Genomic DNA, 22204 nt, shown 5'->3' with positions numbered 1-22204 from the left:
ACTGCTGGTATCGTTGCCATGCAGCTTGTTTGGCTGGTCACATACATAAGCACCATCCTCCTCAATCTGGACTTGGGTCTGGCTGTCTCCATCAGCTTTTCCATGCTCACAGTAATCTTCAAAACACAACTGTAACTAACCTTTTATCGTACTTACTGACAATGATTGTACTGTGATCTAATTAGTAAAAGGCTGCATGGCAAAACTTGTCATAATCATATAATTGCTACTCGTTTCAGACCCAGGTACTCAATCTTGGGCAATGTACCAGGCACAGAGCTGTATCTGGACATAGAGGTCTACAAAGAGGTAACATTATTGCTCCAAAACAAATCATCCAAGTTTTACTGAGTTTCTCTTTCTTTACTTGTAATATTTTAGCATTGGATGTTGCAATATTTAATTTGATTGCTGGTTTTGCAAAGGTTGAACATCTTCTCAGAAACAATGAGTCCACAGGTTATTTTACTGTGAATAGTTCTATATTGGGGCTGCACAGTGGCTCAATTGGTAGAGCTGTTGCCTTGCAGTAAGAAGGTCCTGGGTTAGATTCCCGGCCTGGGATCTTTCTGCATGGAGTTTGCATGTTCTCCCTGTCCGGGTTCTCCGGCTTCTTTCCACAGTCCAAAGACATGACTGTCAGGTTAATTGGTTTCTCTAAATTCTCCCTAGGTGTGAGTGTGTGTGTGAATGGTTGTGTGTCCTGTCTGTTTCTGTGTTGCCTTGCAACAGACTGGCGACCTGTCCAGGGTGAATCCCGCCTCTTGCCCGGAATGTTAGCTGGAGATAGACACCAGCAACCCTTCCGATCCCTCTAAGGGACAAGGGCGAACAGAAAATGGATGGATGGATAGTTCTATGTTGCTTTTATATTTTCTTATTAAACTAGCAAAGGTCTAAACTGTACTTGACTCTGATAAGGCAATGAACAATAGTCGTACAAATCTAAACATTAACAGCTCTACAACAAATTAGCTCAGTGGCACTGTACACATGTCACGTCTAAACTGGAAAAAGGTTGACTGCTCTCTCCAGGCAGGAGAGAGAGTCTTTGTCTGAAACTTTCAGAGTTTGTTTATGATTGATGACAGGGTGGAACTTCAGCTGCAAAAATTAGGGTTCTGCCTTGATGTGTCATGATGAAGAAGGAGCTAAGCAAAACATGAACCTTTCTATTTATGGTTCAGAGAAAATTATGACTGAGTTGTTTTTGTCTATTATTGCATCCATGTAGGCCAAAGAGATCCCAGGAATAAAAGTCTTCCACTCATCAGCCACTATCAATTTCACAAATGCTGAAATGTACTTGGAGTCCCTGCAAGAGAAGGTGTGTGCATGTGTGCCCATGACAGTGCAATACAATCTCTTTCTGCTGGTAACATTAGCCTCTATGGCTTCATTATTTCTCTCTCTTGCCTCACTTTCTTTTTCTTTGTCTTAATTGTGACACACAAACCCTCTGTAGAGTGGAATCGACATTGGAAAGCTGCAAACTGAGAAGAAGAAACAAGAAGCCAAGCAGAGGCGTGAAAAAGAAAAACAGAAAAAAAGAGAAAGGGATGAAGCAAAGAAAAATGTATGCATGGTGCAAGTATACTGGCGCTAGCTGATATATTTTTTTAGTCATTACTCTTTTCCTTTTTTCACAGAGGCTGAATAAGAATAAGGATGACCAAAATGGTGTGGTTTTCAGCATGGCAGACACAGATTCAGACATCTCTAGCAAAGTTCAAATCAACTGGGGTTATCAAACCGACAAAGTCACATCCGACTCTGATTCAGACTCATATGAGGTCGTCACTGTGGCTTCAAATCAAGGTGAAGTTGCGAAGAGTAGCTATAGATCTGGGACTCACAGCATCATTCTGGATGTCTCAGTGACCAGCTCTTTGGACACAGTTGTTGTGAAGACACTAAAAAATGTACGTCTGTATCTGGATTTCCTAGTTAGTTGAAGATCAGCAAACGATGATTAAAGTTTTGTTCTTATTTCAGATTTTCAGGGACTTTGGGGACGTTGGTGTGGCCATCTATCTAGCCGGCTGTCAAGGTAAAGCCACCCGCAGACAAAACAGAGACAGAAGTGAGGTGAATACAAAATCAAGGCATTAGGTTTTGATAGCGAATGCATCAAGGTCTCAGCCTGTGAGGCGCCACATTGTTCCGGATGGTGCATAAAAGTCAAGCAGAAATAACTCAGGATGATATGCATTCCCTATGATGGTCAGCTGAATTGTTGTAATTGTTATTGAGAAAAGTACAACAAGATTCAGTTCTTATCTAATCAGTGCATTAAAAAGCAAAAACAACGAAACAAAAAAACAGATGAATAAATAACACACACATAAATTAAAGCTGTCTCTTAAAGTCATCAACACTGCTCCGTCTTTATGTGCTGTAAACACAGCCTGTGTGGTGGAACAAATGGAAAGGGCAAACTTCTTCTCCGAGTCCGTCTCCAAGAGCTGTTTGTTTGTGTCGGTTCATGATGCAGTTCTTCACATTTTCAAGAAACTGGGACAAGAGGACAACAGTATTGTGAGTAAATCACACTGCAGAGGCATAGAATGATAGCTTTTTTTTTTTCTTTTTTTTTTCCAAATCTATTTTTCTTATTTCAGGATCTTTCTTGTGATACCCAAATGTGACCAGGAGGGGTCGCGTTTTTTCAATTCACGCAATCTTCAACCTCTCCTCCCCCTTTGCATGTTTCACCGCTCTCCATTGGCTGCCACTGTCTCCTCCCCTCTCATTCACCAGGAGAGAATGCGCCACCTTGACATGGCGGCCGGTTGCCAGGGAAACACAGGGATCTGTTGCCTTGGCGACCAGCTTTTTATGATATGGTATAATGAGATGGCCAGGAATACGTCACTGCGGCTCTCTTGCTGTGTGGTGTGGAGTGTTTGAGATGGCGGAGGGTGGGGGATGAGTGGGAGAATGTAACGCAGGACTAATGAGAGTCTGTATTTATGGCATTCATGAGAGGGAGCAGAGAACGAGTGGAAGGCTGGGGCTAAAGGGAAACTTTTGAAAAGGAAAGTATAATATCTGCCAGTCATTTGTGGCTCATGTGACCACAAAAAAGCGTACTTGCTGTTACATTCGAACACGGGCAGCTTTAATCAAACAAATGGATGTACTTATATCTTATTCACAAGTCACAGAAGTCATAACTCTTAGCTTATTTCTAAAAAATGCTAATGTTGAGCTAGCCAAGAGTTCAACAGCATATAGAATAGAATAGATGATCTGGGCTTTTCTCATTTTTTTCTATTTATTTTTGAAGATGTTTGTTAGGTGCAATTGCATGCTTAGCCTGCTTTTAAAATTACTGGTGCACTGATCAGAGGAGCAAAACAACATGACTTCCTTGCCACTTCCATGAGATGAATGATCAACGAACAGAAAATGTTAATAAGTCACAGATTAAATTTTTTCCTCTTTTCCTACAGCTGCAAAGGTAATAAAAGAATAGCACTGACTGTTCTGAAATGGGGTCTTTTGGATCTGTTAGCAGTCAGTATTTTTACTTGCAGTTGTGGATTTCCTGTCATCTTTGCATGGTATGTTTATATAGACATCTACCTCCAAACTCTAAATATTCATAGACATATTTTTAATTGCCCAATTTATTATTTAGCTAAAGAAACAGACAAAAAACAGCATAGAAAACAGCAGTTTTGTAATTCCATGGGAACCTCTTCAAAACATGCATGTTTGAAGAGGAACACCTTTGTTGACAACAAAGGTGTCAAGCTTTTTTTATTTTTTGCACTTTTGATTAAGTTTAGCAACTTTTTAACATTTAAACTCAAAATCCATTTTATGTAAACATGATAACAAGTACACTTTTTTAAATTTTTGTGTTTTTCATTAACAATCATTTCAGTCTTTTCATTGGAACGTTGCTCTTAGGGGTTGCAGTCAATTAAAAGACAGATTAGGCATTTAAATGCACGTTTTTCTCTAAAAATATCACTTGGATTTATTGTATCATCCCCAAGTGAACTGATGGAAAAATGTCACCGATCCATAAAATATACGTGAATAGATTTATTTTAGTACTCGTCAAATTCTGGAGAATGTTTTTTAGTAAGAAGTGGTTTAAATAACCTTATTTCCTGTTGCCACATTAAAACAACAAGAATACAAAAAGACTTTGTATTCCATGGAAACATTGCTTTTTAGAATGTGTTTTTAACCATTGTAGATTTTAGATGGCAGAAGAAAATTAGAGGCTTCGATGCTGCAGCTTCTGAAGGAAAACACCAATCTTGTTAAACCGGTAGACGCCTGAGAAAATGATGTGTTTGGCATCGCAGGGCTAATATTCCACTGAACTCCACTTCCAAACTACCCCATTCAGACTTGTGAGGTAATTCAACCAAGAAGTGGCTTTTTTTTGCATATTGTGTGTATATATTGCACATTTTAGTGAATGAAAACAAGGAAATAAAGACCCTTAATAACACAGTGCATCTCTTCATCTGATCGTTTATTGCTTCTCTCTGTTCCATCCCAACAACTCTCTCTCGTGCTTGGTACACAGCTCAGTTGGATGTTATTCTCTTCTCTAAACGTGTTAATAATCCTCATTAACCTCCCCCCCCCCAAAAAAAAATAACACTAATTCACAACACTACAATACACAAGATACTTAAGTTAGTTTATAATATACAGCTGGAAATGGTGAGGCATTGTCTTGTTGTGATTATATATTTTCTTTCTTTTCATTTCTTCTTTTTTTTTAAACAAATGGAAGTCATTTTATTACATCGAATGAAGTGAATACAGCTGGCAGAAATTACTGTCCATAGGCAATGTGACGTGTAATTGAAGGTAACACTGCCATGGTACAACACACTCACACACACACGCACACTCCCTTACATACACATGCAAATGCCCACGCACGTACAGATACACAGGGCATGGGCACACATGCAGCTACATGCATAAACACTACGACGATGGGATTTCACTAGCAGACATGATGAGAGTTCATCTCGACAGTTTTAACCAGAGGTTTCTGCTCATGTGAAACAAAATGCCTCGCTGACTGAGGGCCGACTGAGGCTTTATATGTACTGACAGAAAGGTGCAGAGAGGGGAGACACTGCAGCTATGGCAGACACGATAACACCCACAATACGAAAAAGGGACGAGACAGCACGAAGGCAGGAGGACGGAGGGGCCAGGGGGGTTGAGGGCAGACAGAGAGCAGGAAGCCAGTGAGGTAGAGTGAAAGAAACAGAGCAGAGGGCGTGACTTCATGAACGCAGGTGTGTTTCAGTTCTTCAGTGTTTTCTTTGGTCCATTTGCCCAGGATCTTTTTTTTTTTTCCTTTTTCTTTTTGTACATTTAAAAAATTGTAGAGTGTTTTACTGATTTGTGTTTAGTTCAGACAAGGCCAATGTAGCGTTTGTGCATGTTTTGGTGGACATGTGTTGCTGAGATCGAAGCTCAGGTCGTCAGATTACACTCTCAAAGAGGAGGGTGCTCTTCGTCTCCGCAGCAGGCAGCAGCTTGGCCTCGCTTTCTGGCGCCAAGTACTCCAGGTGGTGTCTGCCCCAGATGGGGGTAGTTAGGTTTTGCCACCGCTGCAGGAGGGAAAGACAATAAAAACACGACAAGCTCTGAGTCAGGGAAAAGTTCAGTCTTGTTTTATACCCAAAGACCCAGAATTATTCAAATGTATCATTAACTGAAAGTCCCAAAAAAGATAATCTCACCTCCCGCAGAGGTCCTTTGCATCGTAGCAGCTTGTAGAGAACAGTAAGAGGAATACAGAGCATAGAAGAAAGAGCCAGTGCCCATCCAAGTGCTTCTCCCCATAGAGGGTAAGTGTACACCGTGTTGTAGGTGAGGGGTTGGTAGTTCACCACATGGAAGAGGAACACTGCCTGAAAAAACACATAAAACCCCATTAGATTAATACAAACTGGCAAAGTCAAATAGAAAGGGTCCGAACCCACACATACCACGCAGACGAAAGGCGTGATATAGGACCAACACCACTTCATGTAGGGTAAGGGCTGATAGCCAATCATACGAGCCACGTCGTCCATGAAACGGTCTGCGCCTGGGAAGGGGGACACGAGGAAGCTGTTTTGAACCAGCCAGCTGTGTAGTTTCCGTTGAGTCTGCTGCAAGAAATTAACTCACCATAAACCCATGCGATCACGACACACTCCCAGAAGGCCTGCCACAACAAAGTGATGCCACTGGCGGAGTAGTAGTCAAAAATTTGGAATACATACATCCCCCCCTGACGGAAGCAGAAAGAGCGTTCAGAATCTATTCAATGAATTACTTTATTTGCTTTTATCCAGTACATTATTCATCTGCTCTTAATATTTTAATGAAACTTTCATATCTTCTTTATGATGACCTCTCAATGTAAAGTTCTTACAATCATAATAATTTATAGTAAAAAATACATTCAAAACCCTTTCTGTACCTCTGTGACCATGGACAAGTCAATAAGGAAGCAGATGATGCAGCAGATGGCAGCAACTACTTCTCGTCTCAATGAGGCAAGGGCAGATTTAGGAGGCAGCATGTCCATGAGTCCTGTTATCAGGCCTTCCACCCCTACAAACTGAACAGTAGAGAAGATAGGAGAAAAGTTCAAGAGAATCAAGAGAAAAGTTCAAGTAGACAACACAGTGGCATAGAGGAATTTGGAAGTTTTCTACGTTTTACTAGTGGACATTCGTCAGATAATGATATTAGGAAGTTAGAATTTCAAAACTGCTAAAATGTTTAAAGTGGTCTTTATTGAAATGCCAAAGGAAGGGCTGATGTGACTGGAGCTTTCACTGGAGCTTTCGCTGGCTGCGCTTTTCCCCTCACTTGCAAAAAAAATAATAAGGCAAATAAAGCTGTCTGAAAAGATCTCCAGTCTAAAAGAACAGATACATTCATAGTGTGGAAACTAAAGGAATGCCATCCATCGCTCTTAAGGTAAAACTACAGTCTCCTTAAAGAAGTCCACAAATAGCTCTATCCAAGAAAACAGCTTGAGTAATTAACCAGCTGCTATCCCTGTTTACTGTGCCACGGCTGCTTCAATACACAAACAGCAAAAGACAAAAGGCTAAATTTAAAGGTTGTTTATTCAGGGCTTTTACTTTCTGTATATTTTTATGGCTTTTAGTTCCAGTTGAGCAGAATATTTTAGCTTATTGATCAACAGATGGGTTTTATTTTATTCATGCTAATAGTTATTTTGTCTGGCTATGTTTCACTGCTTTCATTGTCTGTTTTGTAGTTTGCATGTTTTACTGATTCGTTAGTCACTCATTCTTTTAAATGTAAGGTAGAAGTTAACTTTGAGTACCTTTTACTTTATTAATTAAATATTATATTGTATTATGGAAATAAAAACGACTTTTCTGAATTACATAAAATCAATTAGCTTGTGATATATCTTATTTAAATTTTTTATCCATATATAAAGTGCTATTTTAAATGATGTTACAGTACTATTTAATAAACTTCAGGAGAAATTAGTAAGAATCTCAGACCAGCCCATGCCTGTTTGGAAGCAACAACATCAGGTTCAGACTCAAAACAACTTTGTTTTTATCAAGAAGTTAATATGAAGTGTTACAGCGGACACCGAGTTCTTTGTTTCCAACAGACTGCTGCAGGAATCCGCTCACTGCTCAGTGTCCCTGTCAAACTGCAGATGTTCAATCTAACTGAAAAAGTGCTTTATACACCGGAGATTTGAATGCCATCCTTTTCCAGTCTCCATGCGCAACAATGTATTTATGGATGCTCGCAGGAAAATAGTTTGGCTTTCAAAATAGAACGCCAAACTTGCAGCACATTCTTGTGCAACGTGGCACTGGCAGAAGGAGAAAGAAAAAACGAAAACAAAAGGAGAAGAAATGAGGACAAGAATGGAAAGTGAGAGTAAGTGAATGTGTCTGAGAGCAGACAGACACTCTCTGTGTGAATCAGACAGAAGTTTCATTGAGAAATCTCCGGGCTGCTAGACAATAGATGTAGGCCTTGGCTCAAACAGGAACATAGCAAAGGGGGTTCAAAGAAATGCCATAGATGTGGTGTGTTTAAGTCGTTCGTGTGAAAGGAAGTGAGTCAGAAAAAGGCAGAAAATAAAACAGTGGCCGAGTAACTTTGTGGATGAATGATTTTAACACCTAAATCATATTCATGTAATTCATGTATGTTTTTGTGCGTTTAGGGATGCATTCGAAACAATCTTTTTTCAGGGTGAAATAATTATACAAAACACAACCTCAATTAATTTCTCATATGTTTTTGAACTTTTTTAGATTAGGGAATATTTGTGCTGAGATCCTTTAGCCAACTTTAAGCTGTAAGGGATTTCTTGATTCTGCAGGTCAAACAGTAATCAGGTTTCATACCTTAATGGAGGTGGTTTCACTTGGGCCAGGTTAGTCTGGATATATTTATGCTAAATCATCATTTAAAACATGTATCTTTTAACCTTAGTTATTGTCTGATACTGAACTACTGTAATTAATCATCCATCCATCCATTTTCCAACACCCTTGTCCCTAATGGGGTTGGGAGGGTTGCTAGTGGCTATCTCCAGCTAATGTTCCGGGTGAGAGGCACGGTGAACCCTGGAGAGGTCGTCAGTCTGTCGCAGGTAATTAATCATGTGAAACCTTTAATTGTGGAAAAAAAAGGAGAATCTGAATAAATTTGTAAGAGGATAAGAGCTTTTTGTCACCACAACACAGTCATCTTTGACTGTATAATTTAGCAATCACATAATTGTGTGAATTGAAGAAAAACTGGAGAAAATTCACTGTTAAATTCAGAGTGAATTGTGAATTCCCACCCAGTTTTTGATTTTAAAACTCATTGAAGCCGAATGTTTTCAATAATTCCACCCTGGATAAAGAATAGCTTGAAGTCTTCCTTAAGGCACAGAATTAGTAAAACAATTAAATCTGTGGAGCATCTGTGCAAACGTTTCAAACTGGATGCATTTTAAATGTAAATAGAGTCGCAGTGTCGGGATAAGATGTTTAACCCAATTACCTCTGAGCTAACTTCTTTCACCAAAGTCAAGTCTCAGCATTACCTGACTGTCCAGGCCCAGTACGAGTAACATGAAGAAAAACAGGGCTGCCCAAAGCGGTGCCAGAGGCATCAGAGTCACAGCCTTAGGGTAGGCTATGAAAGCCAGGCCTGGGCCTGCAGACAGAGAAACACAGTTAGAATGATAAAACCCTTCGATACTGAGAGTGACTCATAACTGATGAGTGGACTCACCACTCTCAGCCACCTTACTGATGTCCACTCCCTGTTCTGCAGCCATGAAGCCCAGAGCAGAGAACACAACGAAGCCAGCAAAAAAACTGGTTCCACTGTTGATAAGAGCCAGGATAAATGCATCCCTGCAGGGAAACGCAAAAAAAAAAAAATTACATGAAGAAAAAAAAATATGTGGGGAAAATATGTCAGAGCATATGACGTAACGTAGGCTTATGTAACATACTCAAGACAGACCCAAGCAAAGAGGAGGTAGCCTGGGATGGTAAATTAGAGATCAATAGCAATTTCTCTGAAATACATAGCTGTCTTAGATGGCATGTAGCAAGGAGAGCTAATGCCTTCGACTGCCAGACAAGTTGCACTTCAAATCTATATTTCCATTTTGTGTGCTATTAGAAGCAGTCATGTGAGTTAAGTGACTCATGCTGGAGTATGCTCTCTGTTGGAAATACTGAGGTACACTTCAGAATCTAAAAAAATGTGTCTGTTTTTGGACTTATACACCACTATAAGTCCAACTACAAGTGTTACTGTATTAAGATCTACTGTAGCACAACACTCAGATATGAGGAATGTATAAACAACATCTGCACTGGTCGCTGTAATAGGGTTTCATGGTAATGTTTACGATCACCCTCCTCTAAGGAAAAATGTCAACAGCCTCTAGGAATCAATTTTCCTTTCCCAATGCTGCTTTTTTTTTCTGTCTTCTTTTTTTGCTCTTTCCACAAGCACTTCTGTGACTATTCCTGTAAACAAACAGAAGCAAACACCTTGAATCCCTCTGAGTAGAGACTGTCTGAGAATGTGTGCCATAATCCCGATTTATTACAGCATTCAAACAAGGAAGAAAGAAAATTCTTTGAAATCAAATGGCGCTCAGTTCGGGGAAATTGATTGCTTTATTTCGTATTAACAAAAAGACGTTGGACAGATGCAATATAATAGTTTGAACAGCAGCTCCCTTCCAGTCATTACAGCTAATGTGTTCATTTTCAAGGTACCCTGTCAAATGGTTCCGAACAACACTGTTAACAGGTCGATAGATTATTATTTTAGATTTTTGAAGCACTATGGCAAGCATACCATTAAAGAAAGCTGTTAACAAAGGCATCCGTAACTTGTTCACATTAAACCCTATTGCAATTAGGAATTGCAGTGTACTTCATGGCAATTTGATGTGACAGAACAAGACAGAGTAGTGCATAATTGTGGAAGAAATTTGAAGAGTTTCTTCAAATTTCTTTGCTTTATATTTTGCCAACTTTTCCCCTATATTCATAAAGGAAATCCTGTGCAACCAACTGCTTTTAGAAATCACCCAATTAGCAAACATACATTATTTGTGAGTAAGAATAGACCCAAGTGTCCTGTGAAGACCCCAGGGTTTTGTAAGAGAATGTAAAGACTTGCATGTGTAACTCAGTGTGTGGCAAAAAAAGGGCCACTGCTCATCAACCTCAATACATAACTGCCACTGTTAAACCTGGTAGTGGCACTATTATAATGTGGGAAAAATATTTGCTCTGGGATTGATACAGAGCTGAAGAGAAGATGGATTGAGCTAAATTCAGGATAATCCCGGAACAAAAACCTGTTAGAGGCTCTTAATCACCTGAGACTCAGTTCACCACCCAGCACAAATAAAGTAAACGCAGAGTCAGACCTATAATGAAATGATTTAGAGCAAAGTGTATTTATATGCTAAAAAGTCACAGTTCAAACCTAAACTGAGAATCTGTGGGGAAAGGTTAAAATTTTCTGTTCAAAGACAGGTTCTCCATAACTCTGACTGAACCTGAGCACAAAATAATTGGGAAACATTTTAATCTTTACATGTGCAGTGGTGGTAGAGATATACAAAGAACTGCAGCTGTGATAGCAGCATGAGGTGATTCTAGACTCGATAGAGTCATGAAGGCTAAAAATAAATACACACCACAGTTTTCAGTTCTATCTGTAAACGTGACAAAAAAAAAAGTTTATTTTTCTTTCATTACTATTCACCTTTATTTGTATTGTTTAGTACACATCACAATAAATACAATAAAGTTTGCTATTGTAAAGTGAAAAATGTGAAAAAGTTCAACGCAGATAGAAAAGTTTTCAAAAACGCTGCATTTCCTGACCTATTGCATGTGTGAGAGCTAACATTTACCATAACAGAACATGATCTTGTAACTTCCAACTAAGGTTAAAGAAGAAAAGAAAATGTCTACCAGCAAAATATTTATGAAATCCCATTTTTATGAGCATTCCAAAGATGCAGGCTGTGCTGTGAGATTTACCACAGAGGTCCATACTACTGCTCCAGAATTATGCAACTATTGCTTAAGGACATTAATGTCACAAACGTTGTTTAAACATGCAAAAGCGCAAGCAGCAATCAAAAATGAAGCCATATTTGGAAAGAACTTTACACACATTTTCAGGAAAACTATGGGAGAAATATTCTTTAAGTTGGAGCAGTCTGCCCGGAAGCCTTTTAGATTTCATTTATTCTTCCAACCATTTCCAAGTTTAATATTTATAATACCCATAGAACAGTGGACACATTACATAATAAGACATTGGAAGACCAAATGAGAGTGTATTGGGATGAAAGGTAAGGTCATGACATCTTTTTAAAGTGTCCTCTTTTTAGAATCAGCGGTGTCTGGATTTTATGCTGTGTAAAAACTCACTGGTAACAGTTGTTATGGAAGCGGTTGTAGCTGCCCAGTGCAGTTAGGGCACCAAGTCCGATGGCATAGGAGAAGAAAATCTGAGTGCCAGCATCAATCCACACCTATCATGGAAAATTAAAAGACTATTTCCAACGATCCTGATCCATTCATTAAGACGTCTTTGTTTGTTCAAACTCTCTTACTTTACTTGGTTTCTGGACTGTAGAACATAAAAAACGTGTAAAGGAAGAATGTTACCTGTGCTTCTCCCAGTTTGGACCAGTCTGGTTTTAGGTAGTAAACAATTCCATCCAGAGCTCCAGGCAGGCTGACTCCATGAGCCAGAAGAACCACCAGAACCAAGTAGGGGAACAGTGCTGTGAAGTACACAACCTAAACAAATCACACATAAAAAAGAGCTTACAATCTGAGACTAATTCATTCTTTAGATTTTGATTGCTGATGTGCAATGAAGTTCTACTACTACATGACTTTGATTAGAGCTTAAGTGTAGCTTGTTGAACGAGATTTTATTTAGAGGTGTTCAAGTAAAGGAGGCTAGCTACAAATAAACAGCACACTTTTCTCGGCATTTAAACAATGTTCTACTATCTTTTCACTTCATTATGTTGCTCTAGTACGACAAGATTTCAGCATGGCAAAATGTGGAAATATTTAAAAGTTTTGAAAACTTTTGAATCTTAAAAAAGATATAAAGGATAGAGTTAATTTGGTTAAATTCCTTTGAGCTATTGTAGAATGGTTCTAGTCACTTCGACTGGGTTATTACCTGCTTTGCAAATACTCAAGGCACAAGTAGAAGCAGATTACGCACTTCCTTTAAGAGACGTATAAGGGACTCTGGTGAGTTACTGAGAAGAAAAGGCGGCCTGTTGATGGAAACCCAGAAAACATGAACACTCCCTGCAACAGTGGGTGTTGCAAGGAGTACACCTTTTCTAAATGTTCTCTATGTCAAGTTATTATAAGGAGGCTGCTCCCAGTTTCCATGTAAGAGTGTGAGTCTGGCGGGAATAAAATACTGACAGAGCACAGTTTGTCTTGGTCTGACAAGGTAAACATGGGCAGGGAAAGGCCCCTTTGAGCTTGCAAACATGTACATAGTGGAAAGGCAATAAGCAGCTTACAGCAGGTCGGTTCAATCTGACTCAATATTTTACCCTCCCTCTATAAGCTTTAGCTGCTGTGGGAGTCACAAGAATGCACATTTCTACATGTTACAAGATGAGGATATATGGCCACGTTTTGAATAAAATAAAAACAAGAAGTAGCTAGGTGTTTGCTCAGATTACATTCTAAGAAATATTTGGGGATCATCAAATGTTATGGTTTTAAAGACTTTCAGAAATAGGCAAGCATTCTAAGAAAGTTGTTCCATTTCAGTCCAGAACCCTCCTCTATGCTAAAGCTGATTTGGAGCTGAGAAGGAAAAAAAACGCTGCAGTTACTTTCCCTTTCGCATTCACGGCAAATGTTTGTGTGAGCCTTTCATACAGCCTGTATGAATAATAATCTGGTTTATGTAAACCTAAATAATGACATGTGATGCCAGGTAGGCGTTAGCATTTTGCCTCTATATAAGACATTACCTTGCCAGTAGATTTCACTCCTTTCCATATGCAGAAGTAAACGATGACCCAGGTGGCCATGAGACACAGCACCATCTCATAGATGATCACACCAGGTTCATGCAGGCCTCCAGAGAGACGGAGCACTTTACGTCTAGAAAGCAAAGCAGGAGACTGATTCAGGGCTAAATTAGGCAAATACAAAACCAGAATGATTTCAAAAGTATACGCACATTGAAACAACGTAAACACTGTGACTGAACTGAGGTGTGTTTTTTCCAAATCAAATCACTCGTTTGGCTTGCAAATTGAGAAAAACACGAAGACATCCAATATACAAAACGCATTTCAAATGAGGAAATTGTAACTTTGTCCGTGTCTTTGATTGTGTTCAGTTTCTAAATTTTGTCACACTCAAGTGAGGGATCTAAACCTACTCCCAGAACTCGATGACTGGGGAACGCAGACCCTCAGCCTCCATGCAGCTGTTATTGATCAGGAGAAGGGAGGTCAGGTTCAGCGGGGGCAGGGTGGACAAGAGGTTGGAGGGGGAGGCAGCAGGCGTCGGCAGAGCGCTGCGGTTGTGGCAGGCGCGTCGGAAATCCTGTGTGCAGTTGGGGGTGTTCCAAGGGTGCCCGCAGGTGGCCCACGGCAGTGGGTCAGTGAAAGAGTGGAAGAAATAGTAGAGGCCCCACACCAGTATCATGATGTAGTAAGTATTACAGAAAAACACAATCACCATTGATGCTAGTCCCAGACCTAGAGAAGAGAGGAAAGCGGTTGATTCCCTCGGCAGAACTCAGTATCAGACTTTGTCAGAGAATTACGGAGAAGTATTTACCCTTAAAGAGCGGAGCGATGTTCCACGCAGAGACTCCTCCTTGCTTCATGAACTGGCCCAGTGCAATCTCCAGGAAGAAGACAGGGATTCCCCCGATGAACACGATCAACAAGTAGGGGATCAGGAAAACCCCTGAAAAACGTACATTCACGCAGATTATTTAATGCATCTCCGTTTTTCTGCAGCTTTGGTCGTTTTCCACCCGTCGTTTTTAGGTGCAAAAAGGACCTGTCTGTAACAGCATGTCAATTTGTAGTCACCTTTGGGAAACAAAGCAGTACACTGACCCACAGCTAAGTTCAGTAGTTACTAAAACAATTCATAGTAGCGTAAAGCTCATGTTTTAATTTTTGTGCTTTTAACCTCTGTGTTTTAGTAAACGTGCTGGATTTGGAACGATTAACAGTCTTTTGGAAAACACAGAGTTAAAGTGAGGATCTACATCAGTGGTCTCAAACTGCATGTCTGAAGGTCCGGAGTCCTTAGTCGTCTCTCTGCTTCAGCACATCTGGCTCCAGTATTAGTTCATTAGCAGAGCTCTGTAGAGCATAACTGCATGCTAGTGAGGAAGGTTTGTTGTTTAATCCAAGTGTGAATGACAAGGGACTCATCTAAATGTTGGAGAACTCTGGGCCTCGAGATACACGGTTTGCGACCACGGGTCTGCATTATCTAAGGAATACACACACAGGAACTTATATTTATAAGTATTTATAAGTATTTACTTCTGCGCAGGATACATTGTGTGTGTGGCATACATTGTCTAATCACAATGTATGCTTGTGATTAGACAAGCTAATCACAAGCATACATTGATGAAGAATGTTTCCAATGTCACATCCAAATTATTTGGGTTTTTTTTATTAGCAACACGCTGCTTTACAATTCACGGCATGAAAGCACAGTCTGCTCTCATCTCTGCTCCTAATATAAACAAATAGTGGGAATTCAAAGCAGGAGCGCTAGAAATAAGTGTTTTCTTTTGATTGCTGTGAAGTTGCTGAAGATGGTTAAGAGAAATTGGAAGTTGGCAAAAACTACTTTTGGCAGGCCAAACTTTGGAAAAGAAAATGCAATAAGACACCAGTAACAAATAATTGATTTATGTTTGTATTATGATATATCAGAGATTGGGAAAGTGCTTTCATTTTCTATTCCAAAGAAAGACACGTTATAGGAAAGGCAGGTGCACTAGCAGAAACAAAGTCTAATACTAAATGTAAAAGTCAGGTTTTAGGGACAGATGACCAACTTGGAGTTAAGAGGTAAGAAAAGACAAAATATGTGAAATCCATGGAGGAGGACAGACCAGACGCTCTGTGTGAAATAACCGCAATGTCTTTTTCACAACTGTTTGGACATATTGGTAGAGTACGGTATCAGACTTTGACTTGGAAGCTGCAAGGTGACGAGGCTAAAAAAGAAGACGGTACGAGGACAATCGACAGGAAGCCGAGACATGTAGAACTTGGTTGTGCTAATGGCTTTCAGTGTTCTGCTAATCCCTCTTTTAGAATTCTTATTCTGCAGCACAAGTGTGAGCTGATCAGCAGGAGGGGGAAAAACCCACAGAAATGTGGCACGAGCCATTCAAATCACTGAATGGAATTTCAACCACTTGGTTTTGTTAATAACACAGCCGAGTGATGCCAACATAGTGCGCAGATGGCAGGGAGTCACATGACGATGATGACGCATAGCAGAAAGAGGCCGAGAAGAAAGGAGGGAAAGATGGATAGATTACACGAGAGGCAGGCAGGGAACTGGGACAGCGCTACGGAGCTCTGACAGAGAGCAACAAAATAAATATCACACACCAAAGTAACGACTTTGTGGTCTCTGCTACTTGACAACTTCAGCTCCTCTTTCTTTTTTAAATGCTGTTTCTCTGAGAGAAGGGAGCTTTAGCCAAATAAGGAAACATTTGCAAGTCAAAGAGAGCAAAGGGTTGGGAGAGCAGAAGAGAGAAAGACACAGACGCCTGCCCTGACATATCTCAACATATTGTTCAAATGATCAAGTTGCAGGCTCCTGACAAGCTTAAATAAATCCTCTGTAATCCTAAGAGGACGAGACACACTGGCTGATTTACAGAGAAACATCTGATTTGTAGGGGATTACTTACATAATTTTACATTGGTTTAGTCTTTTAGTGTTTCACGCAGGCGGCCTTTTTGCTTCATTCACAAGCAGGTGTTACCGGAGACTTTTGCTGTACAACGAAATGTAATTGATCAAGTCGTCGTTCCGCCCTCGAGTTGATCAAGGGCGTAGCAACTGTGACAAATGAGTACGTGCTGACGCCGAGAGGACAAATGGACGGTTTATTACATAACACATAGATATGCCTCCCTATGCTGGAAGAGAACACCTCTGTACGCATCAGGATTGCAGGTCAGGCGTGCAGGAGGCGCACTGTGTGAGAAAGAGTATTGTTATATGATACTAGTAGGTGGGTATCAGAGCTACTGGTCACAAGACACACACACATACTTGAGGGAGGGCGGTGTTGTCACACAATCAGCAATGTTTCATTAGTTCAATGAAACACCTCATAAAAATACTGAAATGTGGGTAGGGCAGCAATAAAGAAAAATCAAGGGCAAAAGTCGTAGAGAGGTGAGGTAACTCTTGGGCAAGGTGACTTACTTTACCAACCTGGCATAATGCCGGTCGAAGGCCTAATAGGGAAACGAGAGCAGGACAAACGCAGCTGGACTACTTGATCTAAGTTCAACCGTTAAGTAGCGGCTGACTATAATAAATAAAGAATCACGTGGAGAGGCTGAGCTTTAGAGCTACGTGTTCACAGGCACGCAGGCCTTTCTAGACCTGCCCTCACAGCCCTATGGCTCACCATGTTGGCAATAAACCATACGTACTGTGTGAAGTGCACTTACAGATAAAGCTTCAGTTACTGAGACTTCTTTTTCATGGAAATACAATTTGCATACACTATAGGAAAATTATATAACCTCACTCTTTGACTTGAAATGGACTAAACCTTCTCTTTACTATGTAGTTAAGGTTATCAAAATGATTTCTACTTGCTAAAAGCTTGAATAATGAGAAATATTTGCTTTGCCAATATATTAAACAACTTTTGATACATATGATTAGCATCTTCAATGTTTTAGGTATGCCTCTATAAGTATGACATAGATGACAAAATATGTATGTAATTATCTAGTTTTGACAGTATATTGCCCTTAAAATGACTCTAAGTCATTGGAAGTACACTTATACTAAAGATTATTGATGCTCCGGGGTCATTTTAGATTAGAAATTACTTTTCATTCAACCGAGAAGTTTATTTCTGTTAGGAAAGGGGGCAAGCATCTCACAAAAGACAAAAAAGCCCAACAAAAGCTACATCACTATACAAAAAAAGTTTTTATTTATATTTGAATAAAACAGCATATTAATTTTTTGTATACACTTCCCAAGAATCAGTTGAAAAAATCTTTATTTGGTGTTATAGTAAAACCTTCTTAAAACTGGTGACCAGCTATTTTCATGTTTCTAGTGCTATTTTGAGTATTTATCTTTGGTGACGACCTCCAAGTCTTTGAAGCTGGAAGGCCTCTTGCTATCACCCTAATCTTTAGCTCCAAATTCTTTATCAAATTCAAGATAGGATTATAGCTGGGTCATCCCAAAACACTAATATTACTTCCATCTAGAAGAAAACGGACATTAACCAAACTCTACCAAGGATGTGAATAATTATAGGTGGTTTAACTCTATTATGGATGTTTTGTTGTACTTGAGAAGCACTGAAGAGGTCAACATTTGTTTATTTATGTAACAGATCAGGGAAGCAATCAAGGCCTGCTTTCAATTCCTTCTTTGTTTATGTCAGTTCCTCACCAACACAAAACAGACGGTTGACAAAGGAGAAGTCAGGCGGATGGAATTCCCAAAGTTTTAAACTGAAACAGATAACGGACCAGATGATCCCACAAGGCTGTGCAAACCAACTGAATATCTACCAAAATAAAGATATTTGAATCACTCCATTGAATGGAGTTCAATGAATGGAGTGATTCAAATATCACTCCATTGAATGGAGTGAAACTTCATTCCAGAAACTCTGGAATGAACAGAATTGTGTCTAAATCAATTCTAGGGTTTTCAATAATCTACTGTTTTTAGATTATTAGAGGGTTTTAAAATTTCATCTTATGTATTCACTCAACATACCATGGATTCCACCATGTCAATACTAATTATAAAAAGATAAAAACAAAAATGTTTTCTGTGAAAAGCCTATCACAATCCAAAAATTCAAGAAATGTGTTAAATATGCAAAGCCCAAGAATTTAAAGGGAGTGCACTTTAACTCATAACTGTGGAATGAACTTTAATCCAAATGGTTAATAAACTGATCTTGAACTCTTATGGAAGAAAGCTATGCACAAAGACATGCAGATCAGATGATGATAAGGCTCGTCAAGAATTGTGTTGATTGCACTGAGGAGTTGATTCTCATTAGGGGCAGAAACTGCTGAGTAAGTTGGCTGAAAGCAAGGGCTGCATTTTCCATGTACAGCACCCAACTGGATGCTTTATCAAAGGTATGATTATCTTTAATCAACGTGAGTTTTATTTGCATTACTTGTTTCCTTCTGGTTGCATTTCAACTGTGAACTGAACAGAAAACATAAACACTTTAAACGGACCAAACACAGATGGAGACCATGAAGGAAATTTAACATTTTTAGTTCTACACCTGATAATTGAAGTCGATTAACTGATAAAAATTAAAAATATTCTTTATTCTACCTTATAAAGGATTCCTGTAATTCATTGAATATAAACAAATTTTCATTTTAAATAATCTATTTATGTGGAAAAACTACATCATAAGTCACTACAACATAATATAAATATAAGGGAAACTATTAACAATGTGATCTAATATGTTTTTTTCTAGCAACAGACCTGCATCTTATATTATACAGCTCTGTGTGGGTGAGAACTCTCAACATGTCTTATTAATAATCGGGTAAATTAACGCTGTGTGCTTTCATAAAATACTTTGAAAGATACCGCATTTAGTTTCCTGGTTGTCTTCCTTTAAATGGTCCTAGACCACTTGGAGAAACATGTGAGCAATCAAATTTCGAAAAGCTTTTTATTATGTAACATTTAATTAGAGATCAGGCTTTCACTGGTCTAATTCTAGAACAAAAAATGTGCTGTTGGTTCTTTGATAGAGGCAGTGAGAAAATAAAGAAATGACATTATCCTCATTTGTTCCTGTGTATAAATGATGCATATGGTCCTAATCATTATCTGATTTTTATTTAACTCTGTAACATAAATTTAACTAACAACCATACCATTTCTGGACATGTTTTATAGTGAAAACAGAAGTGGAGTTTCCAGATTTTTTTTTTGCATTTAAAAATCTATTTGACCTGACTCATAGACTTGCTCACCGATTGGTGCAAAATGTTAAATTAAATTAAATGCTAAATAACATCGTCCTGTTTTTATGAGCATTTCTAAATCTCAAGCTACTTCATAGTTTCTGAAAGTCAGTCGCTGAGTATCAGACATATTCAAGAAAGTCTTACCATGTCTGTATTTTCAGTGTGCATGTCTGTGTGCTCAAAGCAGAGACCTAGAGTGGCCTTTGAAGCTCACCTCCTCCATTCTTGTAGCAGAGATAAGGGAATCGCCACACGTTGCCCAAGCCCACAGCAAATCCTACGCAGGACATGATGAAGTCCATCTGTCTGGTCCAGGTCTCTCGCTCTCCTTCCTGTCCCGTCAGGGCCCCATTCCCGGTCACTGCTGTGGCCCCGTCCTGAGTCTGCGGTGGGCCAGCCCCTCCACCCTCTTCACACCCTGAGTCGGCACCAAGCACCGGCACCAGGGGGCGAGCTGACCCCCTGCCCTCCTCCTCGGACAGGGCCCCTGCCTCCGTCTGGGAGACACTGATTTCATCTGAACACAGAGAGAGGGGTCAGATGACAAAGAAAAGGGAGATGGGGTGAAGTGGAGAAATGAAAGGATCTGAAATGGATCTGTATGAGAGCCAGACCTGAATAAACTAGACACATTCTACGTCATCACAGATGACCCACTGTCTCTGAGACCACACATACAGTGAATGAAAACTAAAGAGGCTTGACTCCCTTTCATAAGCACATCTCGTCACAAACCTTCTCTGTCTTGCAAATTTATATTTCGAAGCTACCGGTACTGTGTTGGAGTGCACTGTGACCACTGATCCCTCCCCCCGATGTTCATTCTCTGTCTGCGTCTCACTAGCGGCGTGATTGGTGTGCTGCAGCACACAAGCCCAGCAGAGCCACCACGGCACACCTCCTGTGTTACTCATAAAGCTTTTTGTTTCCTCTGTTTTACATAACCCACTAAATAAGGGTGAGGCCACGTCACTTTTCACCAGTGGCATTCCAGGATATGAGGAGTCAGACGCCCTGAGATGGATGCAAAGCGCGCCAGATGAATCCAGATCGGAGCAGTTTAAAGGGTGTGTGTATGTGTGTGTACGGATGAGGAGGGAGGAACAAAGTGGGAGAAATTATTCAGGCATCAGCGTGGAAAGAAGATGTCTTTGGTTTGAGATGATTCATGTGAGGAAGAGCTGTGTGCCGTATTGTTAATTAAAAATAAAACAGCCTGGTGGAGAATACAATGAGACAGGATAGTTTATATTAAAAAAAAAACACTAGGGTTGTGGAAAAAAAATCCATTTTAAGAAGGCTGGAGCATAACAGAAAGATAAGCCTCACCGAGGCTTATTCACTTTATTTCATTCGAAATAAAGTGAATTCTCCTTTCAGAAGGTAATTTGTTCAGCTTCAGTGTGACTGGAGGCTGCATGTGCCATATTTACTGTCATATCTCATGATGTATTAAGCAATAAAGGCAGAAGCTGGTAGAGTTCAGCTGTTGTGTCTGATCCCTGGTGAATAATGTGAAACAGCGATGCATTCATTTATCTAAAGGTGTTGAAATGTCTGCTAAATGTTTAATCAGGTGTAAAGTTAAAAATAAATAAATAACATTAAACAGGATGTCCATGCAAGGCTTACCTTGGCTGTTCTCTTCCAACTCAGGTGACATGTTAAGTGAAGAAAGAAGCTGGTTGTTTTTGTTATGGCAGGGGGAAGCTTTCAAGTTTTTAAGAATATCTGTTTGTTTGAAAAATCGTACCCGGCTGGCTCAGAGGGGGAGACAGAGAGATGTAGCCACAGTGTAGGCTACACTGCTCCAATTGTTCTTGTTGTTATCTGAGTTTGTTATTTCTTCTCTTTGAAATAATAAAAAAGATTCAGTTTCTTTTTCTTTCTTTTTTTCTTTTTTTAAATATCACACGTTGGAACCCCTCAGCTCAGCCGAAAGAGATGGAAAAAATGTCACAAAGCGCCGCGGTCAGTTGAGCCGTTGACAAGGAGGAGATTCAAAAGCAGTCGACGAAGCACTTAAAGGTAAGCCTGAAGAATCTCATGGATAACCCCTTAAATGAAAAATGATACTACGCCTAAGGGTAAATAATTTGTATGATTATTTGATTCAGCAGCTCGGTTAGAAGTCCATGATCCCTGTTCTGCGAGGTGCCGCGGTTCGACGGCTCGGAGAATGTGATCCGCTCGATTCGACGGTCCGTTAGCTGTGGCGGACGCTCTACCCCCGCCTCCTCGCGCTGCCGGCCGACTGACGTGATTGGCTGAGGGGAGTTCCCGGTGCGGTGAGCGCACAGCATCAGCAGCAGCCCTCAGACAGAAAGCGTCACGACAAGGATGCGTTGATTACGTCCTTGACCTGATATCAATGGAAATAATAGC

At 39.9% G+C, this 22204-nt stretch overlaps 2 protein-coding genes across 4 annotated transcripts in view; one reads left to right on the top strand and one right to left on the bottom strand.

The window, feature by feature from the left end:
* si:ch211-117c9.2 (solute carrier family 26 member 6) overlaps positions 1-4640 on the top strand; it is a 10723-nt gene extending 6083 nt beyond the window's left edge. Inside the window, exons 13-20 of one of the 2 annotated variants that reach the window (XM_044104032.1) lie at positions 25-131; positions 240-309; positions 1235-1327; positions 1466-1576; positions 1650-1922; positions 1996-2050; positions 2408-2538; positions 2622-4640. In XM_044104032.1, coding sequence (XP_043959967.1) covers positions 25-131; positions 240-309; positions 1235-1327; positions 1466-1576; positions 1650-1922; positions 1996-2050; positions 2408-2538; positions 2622-2648 — 867 coding nt within the window. In that variant the 3' untranslated portion in view covers positions 2649-4640. The remainder of the gene's footprint in view (positions 1-24; positions 132-239; positions 310-1234; positions 1328-1465; positions 1577-1649; positions 1923-1995; positions 2051-2407; positions 2539-2621) is intronic. The other variant, XM_044104118.1, reaches the window with a different exon arrangement.
* Positions 4482-22204, bottom strand: si:ch211-117c9.5 (sodium- and chloride-dependent creatine transporter 1). 2 transcript variants are annotated; one of them, XM_044104246.1, is made up of 14 exons: positions 21452-22192; positions 20034-20336; positions 14382-14513; positions 13978-14299; positions 13562-13694; positions 12210-12344; positions 11970-12073; positions 9283-9407; positions 9092-9204; positions 6464-6604; positions 6169-6271; positions 5985-6085; positions 5736-5906; positions 4482-5603 (listed from the first exon to the last, which is right to left on the bottom strand). In XM_044104246.1, the coding sequence occupies exons 1-14, from the start codon at positions 21480-21482 to the stop codon at positions 5475-5477; spliced, it is 2043 nt and encodes a 680-aa protein (XP_043960181.1). In that variant the 5' UTR covers positions 21483-22192; the 3' UTR covers positions 4482-5474. The 2 variants fall into 2 exon arrangements, with proteins under 2 accessions (XP_043960181.1, XP_043960261.1); XM_044104326.1 differs by lacking the exon at positions 6169-6271 and having other exon boundaries at positions 5985-6149; positions 21452-22204.

This window comes from Gambusia affinis, linkage group LG01 (genome assembly GCF_019740435.1).
Source record: "Gambusia affinis linkage group LG01, SWU_Gaff_1.0, whole genome shotgun sequence".
In the NCBI taxonomy this organism is placed as follows: Eukaryota; Metazoa; Chordata; class Actinopteri; order Cyprinodontiformes; family Poeciliidae; genus Gambusia; species Gambusia affinis.
Note: the sequence above shows the minus strand (reverse complement) of the source record. Positions and strands in the feature narration are given on the sequence as shown.